General features: G+C 30.7%; 1 protein-coding gene across 6 annotated transcripts; it reads right to left on the bottom strand.

Moving 5' to 3' along the window:
- Positions 1-3581: 3581 nt before the first annotated feature.
- On the bottom strand, positions 3582-8967 carry LOC133801513 (nonsense-mediated mRNA decay factor SMG7-like). Of its 6 annotated transcripts, none has more exons than XM_062239740.1 (6): positions 8813-8967; positions 7525-7671; positions 6856-7416; positions 6611-6733; positions 6315-6523; positions 3582-5888 (listed from the first exon to the last, which is right to left on the bottom strand). In XM_062239740.1, exons 2-6 carry the CDS (start codon positions 7585-7587, stop codon positions 3839-3841), a joined length of 3006 nt encoding a protein of 1001 aa, XP_062095724.1. In that variant the 5' UTR covers positions 7588-7671; positions 8813-8967; the 3' UTR covers positions 3582-3838. The 6 variants fall into 6 exon arrangements, with proteins under 6 accessions (XP_062095724.1, XP_062095726.1, XP_062095723.1 ...); XM_062239742.1 differs by having other exon boundaries at positions 7525-7668; positions 8813-8965; XM_062239739.1 differs by having other exon boundaries at positions 7525-7722; positions 8813-8942.
- Between the last annotated feature and the right edge of the window lie 16562 nt (positions 8968-25529).

Raw genomic sequence — 25529 nt, 5'->3', positions numbered from 1 at the left:
TTGATGGATCTATCATAACATTAACTAAAGTTCGGCATATATCAGATTTAAAACGAAACCTCATCTCAGTAGGGACTTTGGATGATGATGGCTATGGTCACAAGATCAATAATGGAAATATGAGAATCTCATAGGGAACTTTGTTAGTGATGAAAGGGACCAAGAGAAATGGCTTATATATACTTGATAGGGAAACAATGGCACCAGCACTTGCAGTTACTATTGACAAGTGCAACTCAGATACAAAGATTTGGCATGCACGCATGGGACACATTAGTGAACAAGGATTGGTAGAGTTATCTAAGCAAGGATTATTAGGAAACTATACACATGTTAACTTACCTTTCTGTGAAATTTGTGTGCAGGGCAAACAACGCAGAATAAAGTTTACAAACAGCCAATACAGAGCAAAACATGTGCTGGAATATATACATGCAGATTTATGGGGTGCCAGCCGAATCAAAACACAAGGAGGTAATCAATATTTTCTCTCTATTGTAGATGATTTCAGCAGAAAAGTTTGGGTTTTTCTATTAAAATATAAGCATGAATGCTTAGATAAGTTTAAAGAATGGAAGGTGTTTATAGAAACTCACACTAATAGAAAAATAAAGACCCTTAGGACAGACAATGGCTTAGAATTTGTAAACCAAGAGTTTAATGATTTCTGCTCAAAACATGGTATACAAAGACACAAAACGGTAGCTAGGACCCCACAGCAAAATGGAATAGCCGAAAGAATGAATAGGACTTTATTAAATAAGGTTAGATGCTTGTTACTTGAATCCGGTTTAAAGAAACATTTTTTGGGGGAAGCTTTGTATACTGCTTGCTATTTAATTAACAGAAGTCCAAGCCGAGCAAACCAGCTGAAATCACCTGAAGAATTATGGTCTAGTAAGCCCCCATCTCTTTCTCATTTAAAATATTTTGGCTGTGTTGCATATGTTCATAATGTTGAAGACAAATTAAGTAAGAGATCAATTAAATGCATCTTCCTAAGCTATCCAAATGGTGTATAAGGATATAGATTACTGTCATTAGAAACAAATAAAATTGTAATCAGTAGGGATGTTATATTTAATGAAGCAGATTTGCCTTTTAAAAGAAATGAGAAGGGTACTTTTCTTGATGTTCCAGGTGACAAAACTGAACCAGAATATGAAAAGCATGATGGGAAAGAAGCCATATCAGAACAGCCAGATAACAACCAACAAATATTGACAGAATGGAAGGAAAAAGCCAAACCTCAAGAAGGAAAATAAGACCTTAGTAACTACCAACTAGCTCGAGATCGTACACACAGAGAAATAAGAGCCCCAACAAAGTTTGATGAAGCTGACATCATAGCTTATGCTTTGTCAATGAAGAATGAGTCTAAGGAGGAAGTACCAAAGAATTTTAAAGAAGCAATCAGTAGCAAAGATGCAAACAAATGGAAAGAAGCAATGCTTGAAGAACTCAACTCATTAAAGGAGAACAAAACATGGGAATTAGTAACTAGACAAGCTGGGCAGAAGGTTATCGGCAACAAATGGATTTTCAAAATTAAAGATGGTATGTCAGAGACTGAACCAAAGAGATATAAGACTCGCTTAGTGGCAAAAGGATACAATCAAGAAGAAGGAGTGGACTACACAGAGATCTTCTCACCAGTAGTTAAATTGAAGACAATCCGAATAATGATTGCCCTTGCAGTTCAGAAAGATTGGGAAATAGAGCAGCTTGATGTCAAGACTGCTTTCTTAAATGGAAAACTTGAAGACACTATCCTTATGAGCCGACCAGAGGGATTTGAGAAGAGGTCAGAGAAGGAAGAACTAGTATGCTTACTAAGGAAATCTTTATATGGTCTCAAGCAGTCACCAAGGTTATGGTACATAAAGTTTGACTCAGTGGTGACAAGATTTGGATACTCAAGATCAAAATATGATACTTGTTTATACTACTCAAGTCTGAACACTTCAGCTGAAACCTGTATTCTCATTTACGTAGATGATATGCTTATAATGGGGAAGGATTGGGATCATATCAACAAACTGAAAAATGTGCTAAAAGGTGAATTTCAAATGAAGGATTTAGGAGCTGCAGTAAAAATTATGGGGATACATATCATGAGGAAAAGAAAGGCACAAATGTTAATGTTATCACAAGAGAAGTATGTGAAAGATATACTCAGAAAGTTCAATATGACAGATGCTAAAGTGGCTGGTCTACCTATAGCAGGACACTTCACATTTTCTACAGAACAATCACCTAAGACAATTGAAGAGAGAAGAAAGATGGATAATGTACCATATGTGGAGGCAATTGGAAGTGTAATGTACTCTATGGTGAGCACTCGACCAAATCTAACATATGCAATGAGCACTCTAAGCCGATACATGTCAAATCCGAGTTGAGCATTGGAAGGGAATGAAATAGTTACTAAGATATCTGAAGTCAACTCAGAATCATGGCCTGCTGTTTAGAAAGAATGGAGAGAAGATAAATTTAAAGGGATTTGAGGATTCTGATTATGCTGCAAATAAGGACACAAGAAAGTCATTAACTAGCTTCTATTTTCTGTTGAATGAGTGATGTGTCAGCTGGAAATCTCAGCTCCAACCCGTAGTGGCACTCTCCACTACAGAAGCTGAGTTTATGGCAACAACTGAAGCCTTCAAGGAAGCAATTTGGATAAAGGGATTGCTGAAAGAAATCCAAATGTTTGAAGACAAAACAGTGATATACTCGGATAGTCAATCTGCCATATACCTGAGTAAAAATCCTGTTTACCATGAAAGATCCAAACATATAGATATAAGAATGTTTTGGATAAGGGACAAGATAAAGAGTGGAGAAATTGAACTTGAAAAGATTGCAAGTGAGGAGAACCCCGCTGATGCTGGAACCAAAGTGCTAACTATCAGCAAGTTTCAACATTGCTTGGAGCTGCTGAATTTTGGAGCAAGCTAATGAGCTAGTTTACTTCCCAACTGGTTTCCCTTTCATCTCATCTTACTGTGAATTAAGGAGGAATTTGTAGTGTTTGTAATTCACAGCAAGATTGTTAAACAGTTAGATTGTTAGTTAGAGATCAACTAATCTTCTCTTTTTCAGTTTTAAGTAATCTCTTGTAACTGGTTCTGTTGCTCTCATTATAAATATGAGTAACAGCCAGCTTTAGAGGTGGGTGAGAAAAGGAGAGTCATCTGATTGTTTCATAGAGAGAGATAGTGTGTGTTTGCATCGAGCAAGAAAAGGAGTTGTATGTACAGACTTTGTTCTTGAGATTAGGACAGAGGTGTAGAAGACAACTTCATTGAAGAGGCTCGGAGGTGTACACAAGAATATTGGTGGCTATAACTTTCTAAATAACTAAGGGAACTCCCAGATTGGGAAGAGCTAGATTAGGTCACCATATTGGTGACTGAAACAGGATAATCTTTGTGTCTCTTCTTCTCTTTTCTTTGATTAAATTTTGTAATTTGATTGTTCATAATTTTTCTGGTTTTGCATATACATTGCTGATTTGCATGTGTTTGAGAATTTGTTTCTGTTTAGTAGAGTTTTATTTCTGAGTAACAACACACAGTAAATTCAAAATGAAATATAAGTATATATATATATTTATATTACAGATTCACAAGCATAATTTTTTACCTGTGCGGCATTCTTTAGAAAAAGATGACATATTTATAGGAATGGGATGGGCAGGATTTTCCTACACACTTTTCAAACTCAAAGGTGTTAGAAGGAACATCTACTTAAGCATACATTTATACAAAACTTGACAGGAATTTGTCAGTATGAAGTAGAATCATGCTATAGTTTTGTTTACTATTGTTCGAAATTCTTAGTTTCCCATATACGGAGGACCCCTCATGAGCGTTGGATCTCGCTGGAGTTGCATTTCTTTCTCCTTCAGTAACTGCAGAAGTGGTTGTGGTTCATTTATCTTGTCTGTCACAGCTCCACACACATATGGACTTGGCCTTTGGTAACCATACAAGAGTTTCTCCCTTCTTTGAAAATCCATGGCGCTATAATCTAGAGGATAAGCTGGATATAATGATGGGTTTCCGGTAACTGTTTGCATTGTTGGATTAGAGGCCAAAGGATATCCCCATTGATCGAGATCAGACCTGGAAGCACCATGATCATTATGGAAGTTTCCCAGGTTCCCAGGGGCATAGAAGTAGGAAGACAAGGGCCTGACATGGTTGTAACCGCGCTCAATATTGCAATTTTCTCTATATTGTCGAAGCCACTCTGACGAAGACATTCTGCGTTGAGGTGGGAAGTTCCCTGTTAAACCCGGGATGCTGCTGAGACTGCAATCAGGGGGGCCTTGTGTAGCAGTCCAATTAGAATAGCTGCTGCTCGCGTGGGGTGCATACAAGAAAGTTTCTGATTTGTTGAGGCTGCCATCAAAATTAGATTGAACGTCTTTAACCCAAGCTGCATCAGATGGAAGAAGAGGAGCAGAAGGTACTGGAGCTGAATAAGGTGAGGAAGAGTAATGTGTGGTTGAAAATGGATGAGTTTTGGTAGAATCATCAGTTTCGGTCATGGAGAGACCACACAATGTTTCAGAAGCTACTTCCTCTATAGGGCTTAATACATGTTTCTTAACCCCGTTATATGATTTTTCTTTACTATTGTTGGAACTGCCCCAGTCAAGAACCCAAGCACTCAGTGAAGGAGGTCCAGCAGAGATTGGGGGATCTGGAAATGGCTGCAGCCCTGTATCCTTGAAAATATGATCCTGATGCTTAAATGATTTGTCGTAGCCGAAGTTACTAATGTCAGCCTGCTCAGACAAAGGACTACCTTGGGTCTGGTTTTGTGCTATGAGGAGTGATGTAGCACGACGTAAGCAGTCATCGGAAGGTACACTTGGATCCTCCCTTTCTTTTGGAGATGTTGGATTGCTCGAGTTAGAACTAAGTGGCGCTGAATTGTATCTAGTAAGAGGCTTGAAGAGAATAACTTCCTCCTCTTCAACAGTAATAGACCTTCCACTCGCTCTTAAATTTTGTACTTCCATCTGTTTCTGAGATTCTTCCAAGCATTCAAAGGAACACCCATTAGAAACTTCCGTTTTAGGATCAGAACTAGTGTACTCTGCCTTCTCTGAATCTCTTTTGTCTGGAATGTCATTAAACTCGGCTTCACGAGCACTAATGAATTTTCCACCCAACTGATCATAGATGATCCATTTCCGAGAACCACTTGATCTGCTTGAAATCTTTATAGCAGCATTGATTATTCGATGAGCACGGGATTCAGTCACATCTTCAAAATCATTTATACGCTCTGATTGAGATGAGAAATGTAACGATTCATGCACAGAAGCAACAGGTGCAAAGCCCCTTAGTTCATAGTCTTCCCACAGAGGAGTACCATCAGAAGAACCTCCTTTAATTTTATTGACACCAATTCTCCGTAGAAGAATAACAAATGAAGCAAACAGGTAGGACATGGCACTACTGCTTTTCTCATCAACCCCATAAAACTCCACCTCATCGAGCATGATTGCCAACCACTCAATGAAAACAAGCACAGCAGGTAACAGAGGGCAAGAATTTAAGGTACTTGCCTTTAAACATCTATCAATAAATCGTCCCATGAAAATGAATGTAGCTGTCATGGCCAATTGCCTTACCACAGTCAGCTCTTTATCATTCATACCTTCAAAATCTTTTATTTGTGGGGTTTTTATTAAACTGTGCAGGGTATAGATGAATATTGAAACAACTTGAAGGGCTCTGAAGGGGCCTGTTTTAACAAAATCCATATGCTGATAGGACTCCAGGCAGGCTTTTAGTTGTGCATCATCTAGTGCCATTAGAGCATCCAACTCTCTTACAGTAGCTGTAAAAGCAGAAGGGAACTCGTTCAAACTGTCTCACATAAAGAATGAAGCGAGGAAGTCAGAATCGAGATACTACAAATTCGATACAATCTATAAAAGTTGCTGAATCTGTAAAAGCAGAAGCGAACTCGTTCAAAATGTTTCACATAAAAATATTAAGGATTTTTTAAAATTCATAAATAAGATGATAGTTTTTAGTGAACATTTGGAAAGTTTAAAGAAGAAATGTGAAAGTACATTTATGATCAAAACTCTGATATTCCACAATGGCAAGGATTATGGAGAAAGAAAGTAGAGGCAGATAATATAAAGGAGCATTAAGCTGCATGTGAAGTTTTGAAAATAAATTCAAAGAACATGCACAAAGGAAAAAAGAACAGGGAGAACAATCTGAAAGTGCATAATCAAATAAATAAAATACAATTCAAGATCATCATATGTAAGAAGTCATTACCTGGATTTTATGAAAAAGAAACTTATTATTCTGATAAAAAGAGAACAGAAATTGTCTGGTAAGGAGCCATTATCCTCATCTTTCAATGTACTCTGGTATGACATATCATCACTTGATTTCAAACTTTTCATGGTAATGCTTCTCTCCGATGGTTTCGAGAAATCAAAGTCAGCCTCACTTGAGAGGGATTGTAAACAGGAAGACCTGTTCTGCAGAATCAAAGGAAAAAGTGGGAACTATCAAGCTATGTAATAAAATCGAAGATCAATAAGGCCGAGTAGGTGTCAAAGGTTTACCCTTTCTAGCAGTAGGATAAGATTATCCCGAGCATCAGGAAAAGGTTCTTTAACTGCCAGACTTCTTATACAGTGGTATAGAGCAAGGAATTCATCACCAACATATGTTGCCAATACAGCTAACTGCAAATAAACATAGCCGGTTACAATGTGATAACTGATTTGCACAATTTTATATCACAAAATAAAATTTCAAAATGAGACAAGTGAGACAAGTGAGAGGAAAAAAGATAAACGTCTAGAACCTGATTGTGAGGGTTCCCACTGTCTGGCCAAATCATTGTTGCTTCCATGTAATGAATGGCTGCCCTTGACCAATTATGTTTTCGAACATCAGGTTTTTCATACTGTTCTCTGTATCTAACAAGATCCCCAAGACAAACCAAAAAGCGGTGACACAAGAACTGGCATTTCTGCATTTTCTTTGCTTCAGAAAACCCAGTTTCACCACCCTTTCTACAAGATGAAGACTCTTGTGGAAGCCTGGAAACATTTCTGGCTTTCACAAACAAATTTTGATAGAACTCAATTGCTTCTGATAGAAATAGTTTGAATCCTTCTATATGATTGGTTTTATATAGCTCTACATTAGAACTCTTCTTTATCCTTTTGCGAAATTCATCAATATGCTTGTAGTGAAGCTTCCACAAAGAATACTCTACATCTTGAAGTTCTGCTTGTTCATAATCATGTAGGATGAGTTTCTCATAGCTAGATCGGACTTTGCGATACAACTCCTGAACATCATTATGCAATAGATCTTTGGCATGGATCAACCTCCATAGCTGTTTTTCTTTGTTGGCAACCTTTAAGAAGGGAACATTTCAAGAGCCAAGAAAATATATAACGGAAGAAACATAAGAAATTGAAACTCCAAGACAAAAAAAAGTAAAAGTAAAGTTCCAAATAATCACCTCAATCAGAAAATCATGCTTTCCTCTCTGATCTTCGAGGGGAGAACGTAAATTATTAGTCATGTTTATGTTCGAAATCTTTGTGAAGTGTATCTATCTTCTTTGCATTTATAGTATCTTCCAACCTAGCTAACTGATCAGCTACTACTGCCACTCATCAGAAAAGAGAGCAACAAATCAAAACATGGAAATTTTCAACTGCAAATTGCAAAATTCAAGTTTCAGAACATTTGAGTTAAGCAGAAAGAAAATGTACAAGATGATCTGGTACAGGAGAATATTTAAAAGTAAAATTTATCACCACAGAACTATAAAAGTAGTCCTCTCATATAGTCTACAATATATATATATACAGAGAGAGAGAGAGAGAGAGAGAGAGAACAATTTACTCAGTTCCATGGATAGAGACAGCAACTATGCTAAGATCTTTCAGAGGTAAATAAATAAAATTTGACAATGCATAAGTCTCTTATGTGAGTTATGAAAATTTGCACAAACACCACCAAAAATGTAGCACAAACCAAACCTCAGTATGAACATGTTTATAGCACAATAGACTAAGGGAAACAAACATTTACTGGGAGAAGGTCAGTGATCCAGAATTGAAAGCTGAAAAGCCGTTATGAATAAATTTGTAGAGGAATCTATGCACTAAATAGGCAATCATATCTAAACTAAATTGTGTTAATTTATCCAAAAATCATTACATCAAACACGTTTAAGACTATTCATTAACCTGCTTTTCAAGCTACCCACAAGAAAATGAACAATACTATTATCACTGATAATACAAACTCCACATCTGATCAAACATTAAATTAGTCCAAAAGCAAGAATTCTCATCCCTCACCCTCAATCTAGCTTTATCAGTTGCCACAAGTTCTCACCTTTTCAAATTTTGAATAGTAAATCGATCAAGCACAAACTGTTCTTAGCTACCCATACCAAAATCAACATTAAACTGAAAAATTATACTTTCAACAGTACATACCATTAACATACATATATAGATAGACAAAAGCAACAAAAATTGAAAGTCAGAGAAAGTCATCCCAAAACCCCATCAAAACAAGGAACAGTAAATACAACATAGACAAACCAACAAGAAAAGAAGACGCACATGTAGAATTAAGCAGTGGAAAGTGCAAGAAAACAAGTTTGCCATCTTTAAAACATCCAAAGATGGAGAATTTTACTGAAAAAATATCAAAGAGAATCCATCTGAAGAACAAAGACCGAGAAAAGCACAAGCTTGTAACAGAGACATGGATCAGAGATAAACCCTTACCATTCAATGTTTGAAGTAGAAATTCAGGCCAAGCAAGCCAAAGAAAAATCTGCACACAACTGAGAAAGAGAGAGAGAGAGAGAGAAGCTGAATAACACAAGGCCACCTGTACTATTTCAGTTGTGAAACAGACAAAGTAAGAGGCAGCTGATAATGATACTCCAAACAACAAGAGCTATCATCTTTTATATGTACTATTTATTCACCCAATTTTTGTAAGGAATTATAAATTTTTGCACACTGTTTTGATCATTATTGGATTTGATAAATTATTTTAAACAAATTTGTTTTGAGATAGAAAAACATGACAATACAGTTATTAGATAATAATTATATTTTTTTTATTATTAATTTGATAAATTATTTATATTTTTAGTTAAAAAAAATTTGATCATGAAAAAAATTGAATATAATAATATATTCATGAGATAATAATTATATTTTTTTATTATTAATTTGATAAATTATTTATATTTTTAGTTAAAAAAAATTGAACAAAATTGAATTTAAAGATTTATCTAAATTATTTTATAAAATAAAGAATATAAAAAGTAATTTTTGAAAACAAAAATTAAAATCTTTCAAAAAAAAAAAACAAAATACAATGGGATAAAACCAAAGGTACAAACTTTTTTATATAATAATTATTATTATTTATTTAGTAACAAGAAAATATTAATTAATAAAATAAAAAGAGAGGAATAAAGTAAAGTGCCTTATCCACACAATCAATTTTAATTTTTTGTTCCCCAGAAAAAACATAATCAACTAAATTAAGAGAATGGCTTGCAATCCAAGCTAAACATAGTGAAAAGCCCTACTTTGTCCTGTGGTTTCTTTAGATATTTTAAGTTTTGGTGATATTTCTATAATTTATTTTTCTTTGTTGCAAACTTATATAAATTATTTACATATAATATATGGAAGAAAGTTATTGGAAAAATGTAAAATAAAATAAGAGGGTGATGGATGTTACATTGAGGACAAATATATAAATATATTTATACATATTAGTGTGCTTTTTTCCTTTCTTTTTATAAATAATAATAGTAATAAAAAAACATGTAACATTGATTCTTAATTTGTATTTATTGTAACGTCAGTCTCTCTAAAGACCTCGAGTTAGTGTGTTCAACTTTTTATTTGTTTCCATATAAGTATAACACATGTTTTGATTGATTACTAATTCAACTTTGACTATTTTGTAGAATTGACCATATGATTTTTCATACAAATTTGTAAATTGTCCAACTCAAATAGCACGCTCAAATCAATCCAAAAAAACTGACAAAAAAGACAACCTAAAGAACACGATATTTATTCAAACCATTCAATTATTATATTGGACGGGTTGAAATTTTTAGCAACCCGCCCAATGTAATCCGATCGGCCCAATTAAAAATTTGGTTACTTTTTTTATTTTATATTTATTTAATTATTAATTGTATATATATAACTAAATTTAAATTATTTTTTTTATAAAAAAAACTTTTAAAGTAAGATTTTTTTTTATTTAAAAATACAAACTAAAAATAGAGAAAATAATAAAAAATAAATAGCGAAAAATGATTTTTTAGAAAAAAAAGTTTCGACAGTTTTGGCGAGTTAATCTGATTATAAGTTTAGATTTGTCAAAAATCTACCCAACCCTCCCAAACCGACCGATGAACACCCCTAATACAAATTTGTATTTGTACGAGTAAATTTACATCAGTAAATATAAGCACTAAGCTTTACTTAATATGTTCTAGTTATTAATTAGTGTTAATTACCAAACACTTAATAACAATATCTTAGGTTGTCATTCCTAGTTAGTTTCCTATGAAAATCTGATTAGACAATAGAAACCTAATAATTAAACTCTTTGGTTGGAGAATAATTCTTTAACAAAACTTAACTAATTACGTTCATATATATGAGTTTGGATTATATCCCTTAAGAGATGATATCTTGTTCATCCTAGAGTCGTCAAATTAGTATTTAAATTAATTGAATGGTTTTTAATTATTAAACACTTAAGTTAAGTACTTCTAATTTAAATTTAGGGATATTTGCAGCGAAAATATCTAAATTATTGTGTTTGTAGCACTTAAGTACTTTAATTATTTTTTTGGTGACAAAAGTATCTTCCGTCTATATTTTGATGCAGTTTAGTGCATTTGTTTATTTCACCGTTAAGTCTATCATCATGATGTGAAATTTACTTATAACTTGGGTACTTTTGCCGCATATATCTTTTAAATTGGGTACTTTCACCACAAATATCTCTTAAATTGGGTACTTTCGTCACAAATATCAATTTAATTGGGTATTTTCGCCTACGTGTCACAATCGAACTTAACAGTGAGAATTGACAGTTGCACAAAACTACATCAAAATATGGATGGAATGTACTTTCGTCGCTAAAAAATTAACTTGAGTACTTAAATGCTACAAACATAATAAATTGAGTATTTTCACCGTAAATACTACTTAGGAATGTCATTTTCTATAAGGACAAAAATACAAAACATATGTATATAAAATATATATATATATTAAAGTTGATGTTCATAACATACAAGATACATATTGAGTGTAAAAAAATATTTTGTGTATGAAAACTTAAGAGGAATTGAAAGTGGATTAGGTTATATTGCGTGAAGAAATGGATAGTATGGTGTCAAGTAATGTATTGTGGCTATCTAATTCATGAAGTGTCACAATGTCTTTGGATCTTCTAGTTTTTGTGGGACATAAATTATTGGACACCATATCCATTTCATTTCTTAATTCTATATCAGTTGACTTTGCCCCACTGGTTCTTCTAGCCGTAATTATATTTCTAAATAAAAAAAAAATCGGTGATTTGGCAAAATAACCACTTTTTTAAAAGTTGTTTTGGACTCTAGTTAAGTTTTAATATTTTTTTTTTTTTTTGTAAAATAATCTATTATAATTTAGATAGCTAGTCAAAAATTTAAATAGGTAGTTGAAAAATTCAAATAATCAATCGAAAAATTTAAACAACTAATTAAATTTTAGATAAATATTATTTTATAAAAAACATATCAAAAATAAGTTAGAGGGTAAATTTTCACTAATTTCTCAAAAAAAACAAAATTAAGAAAAAGACAAATGAATGAATGCTTATATATAATCATTTAAATCTTATTAAATTTAACCGTTTATCCTAAAGTAATTGTATTAATCATTATTAGTAAGACTAACGGTATTAAAGGAGTTAACTTTTTCTCATATTGGTTGTACTCATATTTTGAATTTGGATGGTCTTAACTCTTAAGTTAGACAAAAAAAACATTCCAACCAAAAAAAAGTTAGGTTGACAGAATTTTATTTGATACAGATGATTTCTCCACCACATTTTTTTTCTTTTAAATTTGATAGACGAGCATGTTTACTAATCAGTAACGATAATCACATTTATTGCAATTATTGTTATTTATTTATTTTTATTTAGTAATAAGAATACTTTATGCCGTCTACATGAATTTGGAAAAAAATAATAAAAATATGTATCCTCTTATTTTTTTGAAGTAATGATATTAATAGCAATCAATTTTTAAATGTTTTATTTTATTTTTTATTATTAAAAATTAACAAATTTACTCTAAAATTTCTTCTTTTTTAAAAATATACATTGTTTATAAAGAGTAATTTAGTCAAATTAAAGTATTATGATTATCTTTCTTAGTTATCTAAACAAAATAAAATATTTCTAATTCTTTTTTCGGCCAATTTAGTAAACAACTTAATAAAATAATAATTTTGATTTTTAATATTTTATTCTTATTTATTTCTCTCTTAGATTTATTCCGATTATGATTATAGTTTAGTAAACGTTCCACTAGAGCTGAGTTAGAAGAGCCAATAAAAAACAAGGAAATTATGTATAGATATTTCTCAAATATATGATTATATTATTTTCTTATTTATAGAATTATTTTTACTATATATTTAATTTATATACATATATTTATATAATTATAATTAGAAAAATTGGTGAAAATGACATATTTTTTTAAATGATTTTATACTTTAACATACTTTTGATAATTTTTTACAAAATGATCTTTGTTTAAAATTTGATCAATTATTTAAATTTTTCGACCAACTGACTAAAACTATAGAACGGTTGTTTGAATTTTTCGACCAATTATTTAAATTTTCGACTAACTATCTAAATTATAAGAAATTATTTTAAAAGAATTATTAAAAAATAAGTGATTTTGACAAACAACCTTATAATTACTATATGATAAGCTCGTGACGCTTATGACAAGGATGTATGAATATTGGAAATGTGTGTTCTTTAGCCCATAGCAAAGAGTAGATATCCATCTTTTTCAAACATTTTTTTTTAATTAAGAATTTGTTTAGTACAATTTATCGACGTGGATATTTCTTACTCTGGGTTTCGGTGATTTATTTAAATAAAATAATAAAACCACCATGGAATTAGAGAGGTTGGGTGTGAACAAGTGGACGAAAGAGTCTTATATAGGGTCCTACATTATAGATCATAATAATGGAAAAATTATCTTATTCGTTTGATTTGATAGCGCACATTTTCTAGAACAATATACTTTATAGAGAAAAAAAATTTGAAATATGAATTAATAATTTGCCAAAATGGTCAAATAAATGGCTGTGAATTTGGGTCTATGAAGTTGTTATTAGGTTTCTGATTTGAATCAATTTCAAGCCAAATTCGTAGGAATGATCAATTGTCCATTCTTGGGCTTCACTTTAGTGGGACTCTTATTGTTCTCGATTTCAGTTTTCTGTGTGATTTTTTTATGACCATGTATATTGTATATATATATAAAAAAAATTTCCCTTATATATATAAAAAAAAAAATAATGTTTGAGATCGGCTATGATGGTATAGTACATATGCTAATTCTTCTGATTTCATTTGGCACTCTATTAGATGGAATGGAGTTATAGTTGTAGATAGAAGGGGCAACAAAATATTAATAAAAATTATGATAATATATAGAGATATTTACGGTAAAAGTATCTAATTTATTATGTTTATAGCACTTAAGTATTCAAGTTATTTTTTTAGCAGAGAAAGTATATTTCGTCCATATTTTGGTGCAATTTAATTCAACCATCTATTTTTACCGTTAGGTTAGATTGCAATATGTAGACAAAAATACATCAATTAAATGGATATTTGCGGCGAAAATACCTAATTAAAGAAACATTTGTGGCGAAAGTACCAAATTTAAGAAATATTTGATGCGCAAGGACCAAACTTATAAGTAAATTTCACACCATGATAGCTGACTTAACGACGAAACAAATAGATGCACTAAACTGTACCAAAACATGGACATAAGATACTTTTGCTACTCAAAAAAATAATTTAGATACTTAAGTGCTACAAACACAATAATTTAAGTACTTCCACCGCAAATATCCCTTATATATATATATACAAAATATATAAATGTATGATTTTTCTTTAATTTTGGATAGAGCAATACAAATTTATACATATATTTAATATATTTGAAAAAAAATTATATAATATAACAATATAGAATAAAAAGTTAAGAGGGTCACCCCATTCCCTCTAGCTCCATCACTTGGTTTTAGATAATGCTATTAGAGCAGTCCCAATGACTCATGTAAAGTAGCAAATATGTAAAAAAAATTAGCTAAAAGACTTAAAATAAATATTTAGGTATAATACATTTGCACAAACACCAATATTTATAAAGCTAGATATAGCTAAGCCTCAATCTTGAATGTATATACTATTTTAATATATATTTTTATCCTTTTTTCCTTTCTCTCTCTCATTAGCTATTTGCTTATTATTATTATTTTTTTCATTTTTAATGTTTTTCTTTGACTTTAACTAATAAATAATTGTTACAAATATAATGTAAAGTAGCTGATATATGTATAAATGTGAGTTAAATAAAGGGAATTTACTTATTTGGTATCCTATATTTTTGCAAAGTATTACTTTGGTACGTTCTGTTTTCAATAATGCTCATATGGTACCTGTATTTTAAAATTATACATATTTGATACCCTAGACTCAGATTTGATAGATAAAATTTGTCAATATTATTAAACTGTCATCAGTTATATATAATTAAGTAATTAAATTTAAATTTGGAACTTACATAATTGACAGCAGTTTGATTAAATTGATAAAATTTTATTAATTAAATTTGAGTTTAGAGTATCAAATATGTACAATTTTAAAATACAGAGTACCATATAAGCATTATTAAAAACAGAGGATACCAAAATAATACTTTATAAAAACACATTATATCAAAAGTTACCTGCCCTAAAATAAAAAGAGTATGCAATTATTATTGAGTATGGAGTAATAAACCTAGTGAATACAATAGGGTATGTGGAAAATAGGTCTTATATTTTTCTCAATGATGTGAATCTTACGTGGACCACAACATGATAGGTTAGGTGTATGGGAAATTGTGAAAATATTTTGAAAAATCAAATAAAACAAAAACAGAAATTGAAGTGAAAACTAATGGTTGGTAGATTGGCAATTTCCCCAAGTAACGACTTGACTATGATATATGTTAAATTATAGTGGAGTGGAGTAACACCTCTCTTTTTTGGCATATTCAAATAAGTGCAAATTTATTGTCAAAAGAGAATTTTTAATATGATGATATATTATTGATATTAATAATGGCTCCATTAGTGGCACAAACAGTATCAACGACTAGTGATGATACATTCACAAGAAAAGACTTCAGATTCTAGAGGTTGTTTGAGAATTAATGATAAATATGGAAACTAATTTTTTTATTGAAGAATCATTCTTTTCTATATACATAGTATTGAATGTGTATCCATACAAAAAAATGTATGATTTTTCTATAAATATGTGATTAAATTCTTTATGTACTAAGCTATTCCACGTTATTTAAAATAAAATAAAAAGTTATCCACATTTACCAATGATAAAGCATTACTTTTGTATGTTGATATGTTATTTTGTACATTTGTTACATATGTTATTTTGTACATTTGTTACATACTACACAATATATATATATATATCTTTTATATGATAAGTGCGTAAGTAATAGAAATTTTTTGTTTTAACAATTTTTTATTTTTTAATGTTAACTTTAATATAATATTTTTATATTTAACAAAATATTCTTATATTTAACAGTAGTTTGTAAACACTTAAATTTAAATAAAATAAAATAATTAAAAAAATAAAAATAAAATATTTTTAAGATATTTTATAATGATATTTATTTAAAAATAATAAATAATTAAACAAATTAAAATAATATATTTTTCAAATATTTTACAAAAATAATTATTTTAAAATAATAAATTATATTTTTTATAACTTAAATAAAATTTAATTAAACTTAAACTCACTTATTAAAATAATATGATATTAAACATATAATATAATTTATTGTGAATTAGCAATAATTTTTTTTTTTAAAAAAAACTAGCAAGAAACTTAAATTTAAAATCTACGTATAATATTTAATATTACATTAAATCTATAATATATAATATTTTGTTATCACTCCCAAATTCAAAAACTATAACAAATATAAATTTAAACAAAAATAAATAAATTATTTAATAAAAATAGTATATTTATTTCAAAATTTATAGACATTAATATAAATTTAATAAAAATAATTAATAAATTTTATAAATAAAATTAAGCAATATACACTATGCTTATATTCAGTATAAATATATATTTGCACTATAAAAACCTAATATTATCAAAATAGTTGCAAACTTGTAATTTTATATTTACGACTTTTTTCAAGAGAAACTACTCAATATTGTCAAAATAGTGCCACCATTACAGCCAAGTTTGTTAGCTTGGTTGAATGTTGACTAGACTAGCACATGTACCCTATAATTGGCCTAACCTATATATATATAAATATATATATTTTTTTTTTAGAAATAAATAAATTGTTTTAAAATAATATAACTAATACTTTAACGAATCAGACACTAAAAAAAAATATTTTTAATGAAAATAAATTAAAAACTAAAACTTAATCTCATTTAATTTTTAAATAAATTAGATTAAATATAAAAATGTAGTATAACATGTTGAAAAAATTGAGTGAATGAGAAATTGATGCCTAAAATGTTAATGATTCAACAAGTCACTTTGATTAATGATGAGATTATAATAATATTATGTGATTTATTTTGATTGATTTTAGTAAATCACTTTGATCAAAATTGAGATATCAGATTATTGTGTGATTAATTCTGATTGATTTTGATAAAATTACAGCTGATATTACCAGAATAAATGTGATTAATTGTGATTGATTTTCATAAATTAAGATCCCAAATTTGTGGGAAATATAGGCATTAATGCACTTGATTCACACACATTTTCAACCCTCCATGAAGCCTATAAAATGAGGTTTATGCTCTCATTCTAAGACACACAGATATAAAGTACCACACACAATAGTCTTGGTCTCTTTCTCTCATCTGTCTTTGTAGTATTTTCTTGTGATAGAAGGAATGTTTGTTTCGAATTCGTCTAAGCAGACGTGGTGGTGTTTTCGTCCTGCTTGATAAATGTTGTATCTTGGGAAGTAGTTGCTCATGAATCATCTAGCACTGTTTAGGTAGAAGAGGCAAATATGTTTTAAGAAAAGCGTATTTTACGTGCCTCGACTTTGCTTTATTCTTTGTATTATATTTTTTTATTTGTGTTCTTCAATTAAATATATTAATATATATATATATATAATTTTATTCTTCATCACTATATTATTTCTAACATAACATTGATAAATTAATACTCAATTAATCAATAACATTGGTTAAATTATATTTTTTTATCTTGTCCAACTTAAGAGAAATAGTGTAAATTAACAATCGATTAATTAATAACCTCAGTCAAACTATACTTTAATCCAATCTTAACACTATTAATTTATAGAGATTTTACTATAAATCTTAAATTAACAAACTAAATGATAAAATAAAGTCTAAAAAACTTAAATTTTCCTTTTTTTCTTCTTCTTTTATTGTTGATGTTTTTTCTAGATTTCTCACAAGAGTAATGATATGTGCACCCAAAATATACACCCAAACATTACACAAAGTGACGTGTCATTGCTTTTTAAAACAGTGGGTCCCAATTTTAATAAATGTGATTGGCTAGGTTAAACTGCCACATCACTGTGTGTAATATTTTGGTATATATTTTGGGTGCACATATCGTTACTCTTCTCACAAAGGGACTTGGGCTACTTACAACAATGGGCAGGCATTCTTGTAGTGGCCTCTAAAGAAAAGACAAGAAGACTTGAATGACCCAATGCAACAATGCACTTGGGATGTACTTAGTCTCCCAAACTTTTTTTTTTTTGTTGGATTAAAATCCTATTTTATGGGCACATATGTATAATGTATAATGCTATTATAAAGTGTAATATTAAATTAAGTGACTAATTATGTTATAAATATCATAGGGAATTAAAGTGTCATGGATTTAATGTGTAGAAACAGGAAAGTGAAATTTTTAATTTTATAATGGGCAAAATTGGAATTTACTAATTATAAATTAGGGTTGTGGTCCCCTATATATATGTATTATTCTATTCTGTCTGTCATCCCATTAACAAAAAAGAAAAGAGAGACATATTATATAAGAAGATCTAAACCTTCTATGCAATCTCCAACAAAGAAGTTTCTGCATTCAACTTTTTTATTTTTTCGGCGGCATGTGCATATGCATAAAGGTTTGTTATATATATTGGGTCTTTGTTTCTGATTGGGTTGATAATAGGAGATGTTATATATATTTTGTAACTTGAATATATCTATATATATATATATGATATGGTTTTTGTTTTACACGGCTACACTCATAGTTTTGAATAATTGACTTCAAATATATATATATAATTGCTACTGTAGCTATTTATCAAATATATATATATAATGTATACATCAGACCCCACTTAATATGATGTATGTAAATATCTCCTAGCAATTATCTTTGTTCTCATTAGTTTTCTTCCTCATTTAGTCGTATATGTATATACATGTTAACAAGTTGTTAACACACAGCTTTCAGTTTTCATATATACACATATAACATACATTTGTTAAATATGTGATTTTATATATAGTTTGTTTTTCAATTGTTATGATTGGTATTATATTTATATTTTCCAGTGACAATTAAATTCAAGTTTTGGTGTTTAGAATTTTTTTTAAGGATGTCTAATATTTTGAATAGATTAATTGAAACAATATATTGCCAAAGTGACTTCTTTTGTGTAAATTAATTTATTTAAAATATCAAGATGCTTGTGTGTTTGTAATATATGCATATATTAACTAACCCAAAGGTAAGTGAATATTTCGTTGAATTTCATACACACCTGTGGTAATAAATGTGTGACAATTATAAGGTATTTTGTGTGAGCAATATGTTAGTCCAAAGATTGACTTATTGTTTGACATACTTTATTGTCAATGTTTGATTGCTACAACAAGAGTATTGCTTACAATTAATATTATTGTCCAAAGACTTAATATTAATGTTGTGCTTGGTATCTTGAGATGAGATTAACCAAAATTTGAATTTATTGTTTGATTATGCATATTGATGTGAGCTTGTTTTGTTTGTTTTGTTCTATATTCAGCCAGTTCATCTTCTGCTGCCTCAATATCTGCTAATATTAATTCTATTCCTATGCTTAATGAGACCAATTTCAAGGATTGGAAAAGAAACTTACTTATAGTTCTGGGATGTATGGATTTAGACCATGCATTAAGGGATGAACAACATGCACCTCTCACTAAGGAAAGCACCCGTGATGAGAAAACGGATTTTGAGAGGTGGGACCGTTCAAATCGCATGAGTTTAATGATTATGAAACACAGCATTCCAGAAGCCTTTTGGGGCATAGAATCCGAAGGGATTAATAAGGCCAAGAATTTCCTTGAACAAATTGAGGAACGTTTTGCTAAAAACGATAAGGTTGAAATGACAACACTTTTAGGTTCTTTGATGACCATGAAGGCCAATGCAACAATGCACTTGGGATGTACTTAGTCTCCCAAACTTTTTTTTTTGTTGGATTAAAAGCCTATTTTATGGGCACATATGTATAATGTATAATGCTATTATAAAGTGTAATATAAAATTAAGTGACTAATTATGTTATAAATATCATAGGGTATTAAAGTGTCATGGATTTAATGTGTAGAAACAGGAAAGTGAATTTTTAATTTTATAATGGGCAAAATTGGAATTTACTAATTATAAATTAGGGTTGTGGTCCCATATATATGTATTATTCTATTCTGTCTGTCATCTCATTAACAGAAAAGAAAAGAGAGACTCTTCTCTCATAGAGATACATATTATATAGGAAGATCTAAATCTTCTATGTAATCTCCAACAAAGAAGTTTCTGCTTTCAATTTTTTTATTTTTTCGGCGGCATGTGCATATGCATAAAGGTTTGTTATATATATTGGGTCTTTGTTTCTGATTGGGTTGATAATAGGAGATGTTATATATATTTTGTAACTTGAATATATATATATGATATGGTTTTTGTTTTACACGGCTACCCTTATATGTATATGTATAAGGGTCAAGGAAATGTAAGGGAGTACATTATGGAAATGCATCATATTGTCTCAAGACTTAAGACACTTAAGATCGAGCTTTCTGATGATGTGCTTGTACTTATGGTTTTGTTAACGCTTCCTGCACAGTTTAACCAATTTAAAATTAGTTATAACTGTCAAAAGGAGAAATGGACTCTCAATGAACTCATTTTTCACTGTGTGCAAGAGGAAGAAAGGTTAAAAAAGGACAAAACTGAAAGTGCTCACTTGGCCACTGCCTCTAAGGATAAGGGCAAGAAAAGGAAATCTGAGAATGAAGCTGCTAAGGGTCCAGCCCAAAAGAAACAACAGAAGGATTCAGAAGGTTGTTACTTTTGCACCAAGCCTGGACATGTGAAGAAAGATTGTGCCAAGTATCACACATGGCGTGCAAAGAAAGGTATGATTCTTACTTTGGTCTGTTCTGAGGTTAATTTAGCTTCAGTACCTACGAACACTTGGTGGATAGATTCTGGTGCTACTACTCACATAAGTGTTTCTATGCAGGGTTGCCTGAGCTTCCGAAAGCCAAGTGATGGTGAAGGACACATCTTCGTGGGCGATGGAAAATCGGTGGAAGTGGAAGTGGAAGCAATTGGGCATTTTAGGGTGTTGTTAGGAACTGGTTTTTATTTGGATTTGAAAGACACTTTTGTTGTACCGTCTTTTAAACGGAATTTAATTTCTGTTTCTTTGTTGGACAAATTTGGATATTCTTGTTCTTTTGGAAACAATCAGTTTAATTTATCTTTAAATTCAAATGTTATTGGAACTAGTTACTTGAATGCTTATGACAACCTTTATTTGCTAGAAACAATTGCATCCTATAATGAAACCTTGCATGTGGAATCACGTGGTACTAAACGCAAATTAAATAAGGACAATTCAGCGTCATTATGGCATAAACGCTTAGGTCATATCTCAAAAGGTAGAGTTGAGCGCCTTGTGTCTGATGGCATTTTAGAATCTCTTGGCTTCACAGACTTTGATGTTTGTGTCGATTGTATCAAGGGAAAACAGACCAAAACTAAGAGATTAGGTGCCAACAGATCTTCAGATGTCTTAGAATTGATTCATACAGATATTTGTGGGTCATTCCCTACAGCATCATGGAATGGTCAACAATATTTCATATCATTCATAGACGATTACTCACGTTATGGGTACTTATATCTCATTCATGAAAAGTCCCAGTCTCTGGATGTGTTCAAAGCTTATAAAGCTGAAGTTGAGAATCAACTCAACAAAAGGATTAAAAATGTAAGATCTGATCGTGGTGGTGAGTACTACGGTAGATATGATGGCTCAGGAAAACAACGTCCAGGACCGTTTGCTAAATTCCTAGAGGAATTCGGTATTGTCCCACAGTACACCATGCCAGGATCACCTAGCATGAATGGTGTTGCTGAAAGACGCAATAGGACTCTTAAGGATATGGTAAGAAGTATGATTGCTCATTCTACCTTACCTGAGTCCCTCTGGGGAGAAGCATTAAAGACAGCAGCTTACATTCTGAATAGAGTACCAACTAAAGCAGTTGCAAAAACACCTTATGAGCTTTGGACAGGTCGAAAGCCTAATCTAAAACACTTTCACATTTTGGGATGTCCAGCTGAGGCAAGGCCTTATAAGCCACATGAACAAAAATTGGACTTCAAAACAGTGAGCAGCTACTTTATTGGTTATTCTGAGCGATCTAGTGGCTATAAGTTTTATGATCCCACAATTAAAAATATTTTTGAGACGGGAACTGCAACATTTTTTGAGGATGTTGAGTTTAGGGGGAGAAATAAGGTTAGAGACATTGCTTTTGAGGAGGAATTGAGTTCAAACTCAGTTCCTACTATCATTTTTGACAATGTTCAGGCTTCTACACCTGTCATTGTTCAAGAAATGAATCCAGAACCTCAACAGGACAATGTTGAACAACCCCCAAATCAAGATGAGGTAATTGTTCCAGAAGAACAAACTCAACAACCTCAAGAACCAGAGCCATTAAGAAGGTCCACAAGAAAAAGAAGAAATGCCATTTCAAATGATTATGTTGTATTTCTTCAAGAACATGAGGATGACAATGGAATGATGGAAGATGATCCAATCAATTTTCATCAGGCCATTAAAAGTTCTAACTCTCAAAAGTGGATTGATGCCATGAAAGAAGAGTATAAGTCTATGCAAGACAATAAAGTTTGGGAACTTGTCCCATTACCAGACGGTGCAAAACCAATTGGTTGTAAATGGATATTTAAAACCAAGAGGGATGCAAATGGTAATGTGGAGAGGTATAAAGCGCGTCTTGTAGCTAAAGATTGTACTCAGAAAGAAGGCATTGATTATACAGAGACTTTCTCTCCAGTTTCATCGAAAGACTCTTTTAGAATAATAATGGCACTTGTTGCTCACCTTGATCTTGAGCTACATCAGATGAATGTTAAAACTGCGTTTCCCAATGGAGACATTGAAGAGACAATTTATATGGTGCAACCAGAAAACTGTGTCGGGAGACCCAAAGAATATGGTTTGCAAATTGACAAAATCCATCTATGGACTCAAGCAAGCTTCTCGTCAATGGTATCACAAATTTCACCAAGTAGTTATCTCATTCGGTTTTGAGATAAATGTTGTTGATGATTGTGTATATCACAAGTTCAGTTAGAGTAAGTATATATTCCTGGTTCTATATGTCGATGACATATTGCTTGCCACTAATGATATAGGCTTATTGCACAAAACCAAGAGATTTCTATCTAAGCATTTTGAGATGAAAGATCTTGGGGACGCCTCTTTTGTATTTGTAATTCAGATACATCGAGATCGTTCTCGAGGTATTCTTGGATTATCACAAAAGAGCTATATCGATAAAGTACTCAAAAGATTTGGCATGCAAGATTGTAGACCAAGTGATACCCCTGTTGCTAAAGGAGACAAATTCAGTCTCAGTCAGTGCCCTAAAAGTAACCTTGAAATTCAAGAAATGCAAAAGATTCCCTATGCATCAGCTGTTGGGAGTCTGATGTATGCTCAAGTTTGTACGCGTCCGGATATTGCGTACATTGTTGGAATGTTAGGCAGATATTTAAGCAACCCTGGTATGGACCATTGGATAGCAGCCAAGAGGGTTATGGGGTATCTTCAGAGAACAAAATGTTACATGCTCACATATAAGAAATCAGATCGTTTGGAGGTCGTAGGGTATTCTGATTCTGATTTCGCTGGGTGCCAAGATAGCAGAAAGTCTACATCAGGTTATATTTACATGTTAGTTGGAGGAGCTATTTCTTGGAAAAGTGTCAAACAGACACTTGTAGCTTCTTCCACTATGGCAGCAGAATTTGTAGCATGCTATGAGGCATCGAATCATGGAATATGGCTGCGAAACTTTGTCACTGGGCTGCGCATTTTGGAGAATGTAGAAAGACCACTCAAATTATTTTGTGACAATAATTCAGCAGTATTGTATTCCAACAACAACAGGAGCTCATCCAAGTCAAAGCATATTGACATAAAGTTCCTAGTTGTGAAAGAAAGAGTGCAAAGTGGACAAATATCCATAGAGCACATTGGGACACACTCCATGATAGCGGATCTGCTCACAAAATGATTACCACCCAAGGTCTTTCATGAGCACATTGCTCATATGGGTGTGGTATTGTTTGAGGATATCATGATTTAGTGAGAGTTTGTATTTTATTTGCTTTATGTTTATTTCAGACATTTATGTATTTGGTTATTTGGAGATTAATATTTGTTTATGTTATTTGAGTGTATTAGAAATTCTAATATTTTTCTCTATATTTTTGGCAAAAGGTGATCAAAATCTACATTTTTTTTTTCACTTTCTATGAAGGAATCAAATTTGGGAGTTGAAATTTCATCTAGTATTTTATTGGCGGTTGAATTTGTAAGCATAAACACAGCCATGGTGGGATATTTTTTTTTAATATGATCTGTCAATAATATATTTATAGGATTTTTTTGGTTAATTTGAGTTGTTAATCCATGAATAGGTTTCAAAGATGAACAAATATCACTTCTATATAATAAGTGTGTATATAACATAAATTCTTAGTTTTAAGGGTTTTTTATTTTTTTAAGATTAACTTTAACGGAATATTTTTATATTTAATAGAATATTCTTATATTTAACTGTAGTTTGTAAACACTTAAACTTAAATAAAACAAAATAAAAAATTAAAAAGAGATATTTTTTAGATATTGTACAATAATAATTATTTAAAAATAATAAATAATTAAACAAATTAAAATATGATATTTTTGAGATATTTTACAATAATAATTATTTAAAAATAATAAGATCATATGTTTGATAACTTAAATGCAATTTAATAAAACTTAAACTGACTTATTAGAATAATATCATATTAAATATATAATATAATTTATTGTGAATTAGCAACAAATTGCTTTTTTTTAAAAACTAGCAAGAAACTTAAATTTAAATTCCATGCATAATATTTAGTATTACATTAAACATATAATATATGATCTCTTGTTGTCACTTCTAAATTCAAAAATTATAATAAACATAAACTTAAACAAAAATAAATAAATTATTTTATTAAAATAAAATATTTATTTTAAAAATTATATGATATTAATATAAATTTAATAAAAATAATTAATATATTCTATAAATATAACTAAGCAAACGTGCAATGCACGTTATTTATATATACTAGATACAAACAACGTGCAATATGCACGTTTGCTTAGTTTTACTTTGATTGTTAGAGATTAATAATAAGTTGGTTGAGTATTGTGATAAGTGTACAAAAATACACTTCTATATGATTGTAAATCGATAAATAAATTAAATTTTAATCAAATATTATTTTTCATTGCAAAATTATTTTATGGAAAACATTTATTTAATTATAGTTTAGTTTATGTCATTTTTAGAAACTTACAATAAGACCAAGCCTCGGCCCAGTCCAGACTGATGCCTAGGCAGCGGGCCTCATATAGACTCCTCTCATCACGGCCCATTCATTTTTAAAGGATCTCCCAATCAAAGCCCATTTAGTACTCTCTCTCCAGTCAAGCAA

The sequence above is a fragment of the Humulus lupulus genome, chromosome 9 (genome assembly GCF_963169125.1).
Source record: "Humulus lupulus chromosome 9, drHumLupu1.1, whole genome shotgun sequence".
Classification (NCBI taxonomy): Eukaryota; Viridiplantae; Streptophyta; class Magnoliopsida; order Rosales; family Cannabaceae; genus Humulus; species Humulus lupulus.
Note: the sequence above shows the minus strand (reverse complement) of the source record. Positions and strands in the feature narration are given on the sequence as shown.

What these genes read in the sequence shown, in the direction of transcription:
- LOC133801513 (XM_062239740.1), bottom strand. Translation starts at nt 7,587, where the DNA reads ATGACTAATAATTTACGTTCTCCCCTCGAAGATCAGAGAGGAAAGCAT. An exon ending in AGCATGATTTTCTGATTGAG is followed by an intron (nt 7,417 to 7,524) that starts GTGATTATTTGG and finishes CCCTTCTTAAAG; the next exon opens with GTTGCCAACAAAGAAAAACA. An exon ending in TTATCCTACTGCTAGAAAGG is followed by an intron (nt 6,524 to 6,610) that starts GTAAACCTTTGA and finishes TTGATTCTGCAG; the next exon opens with AACAGGTCTTCCTGTTTACA.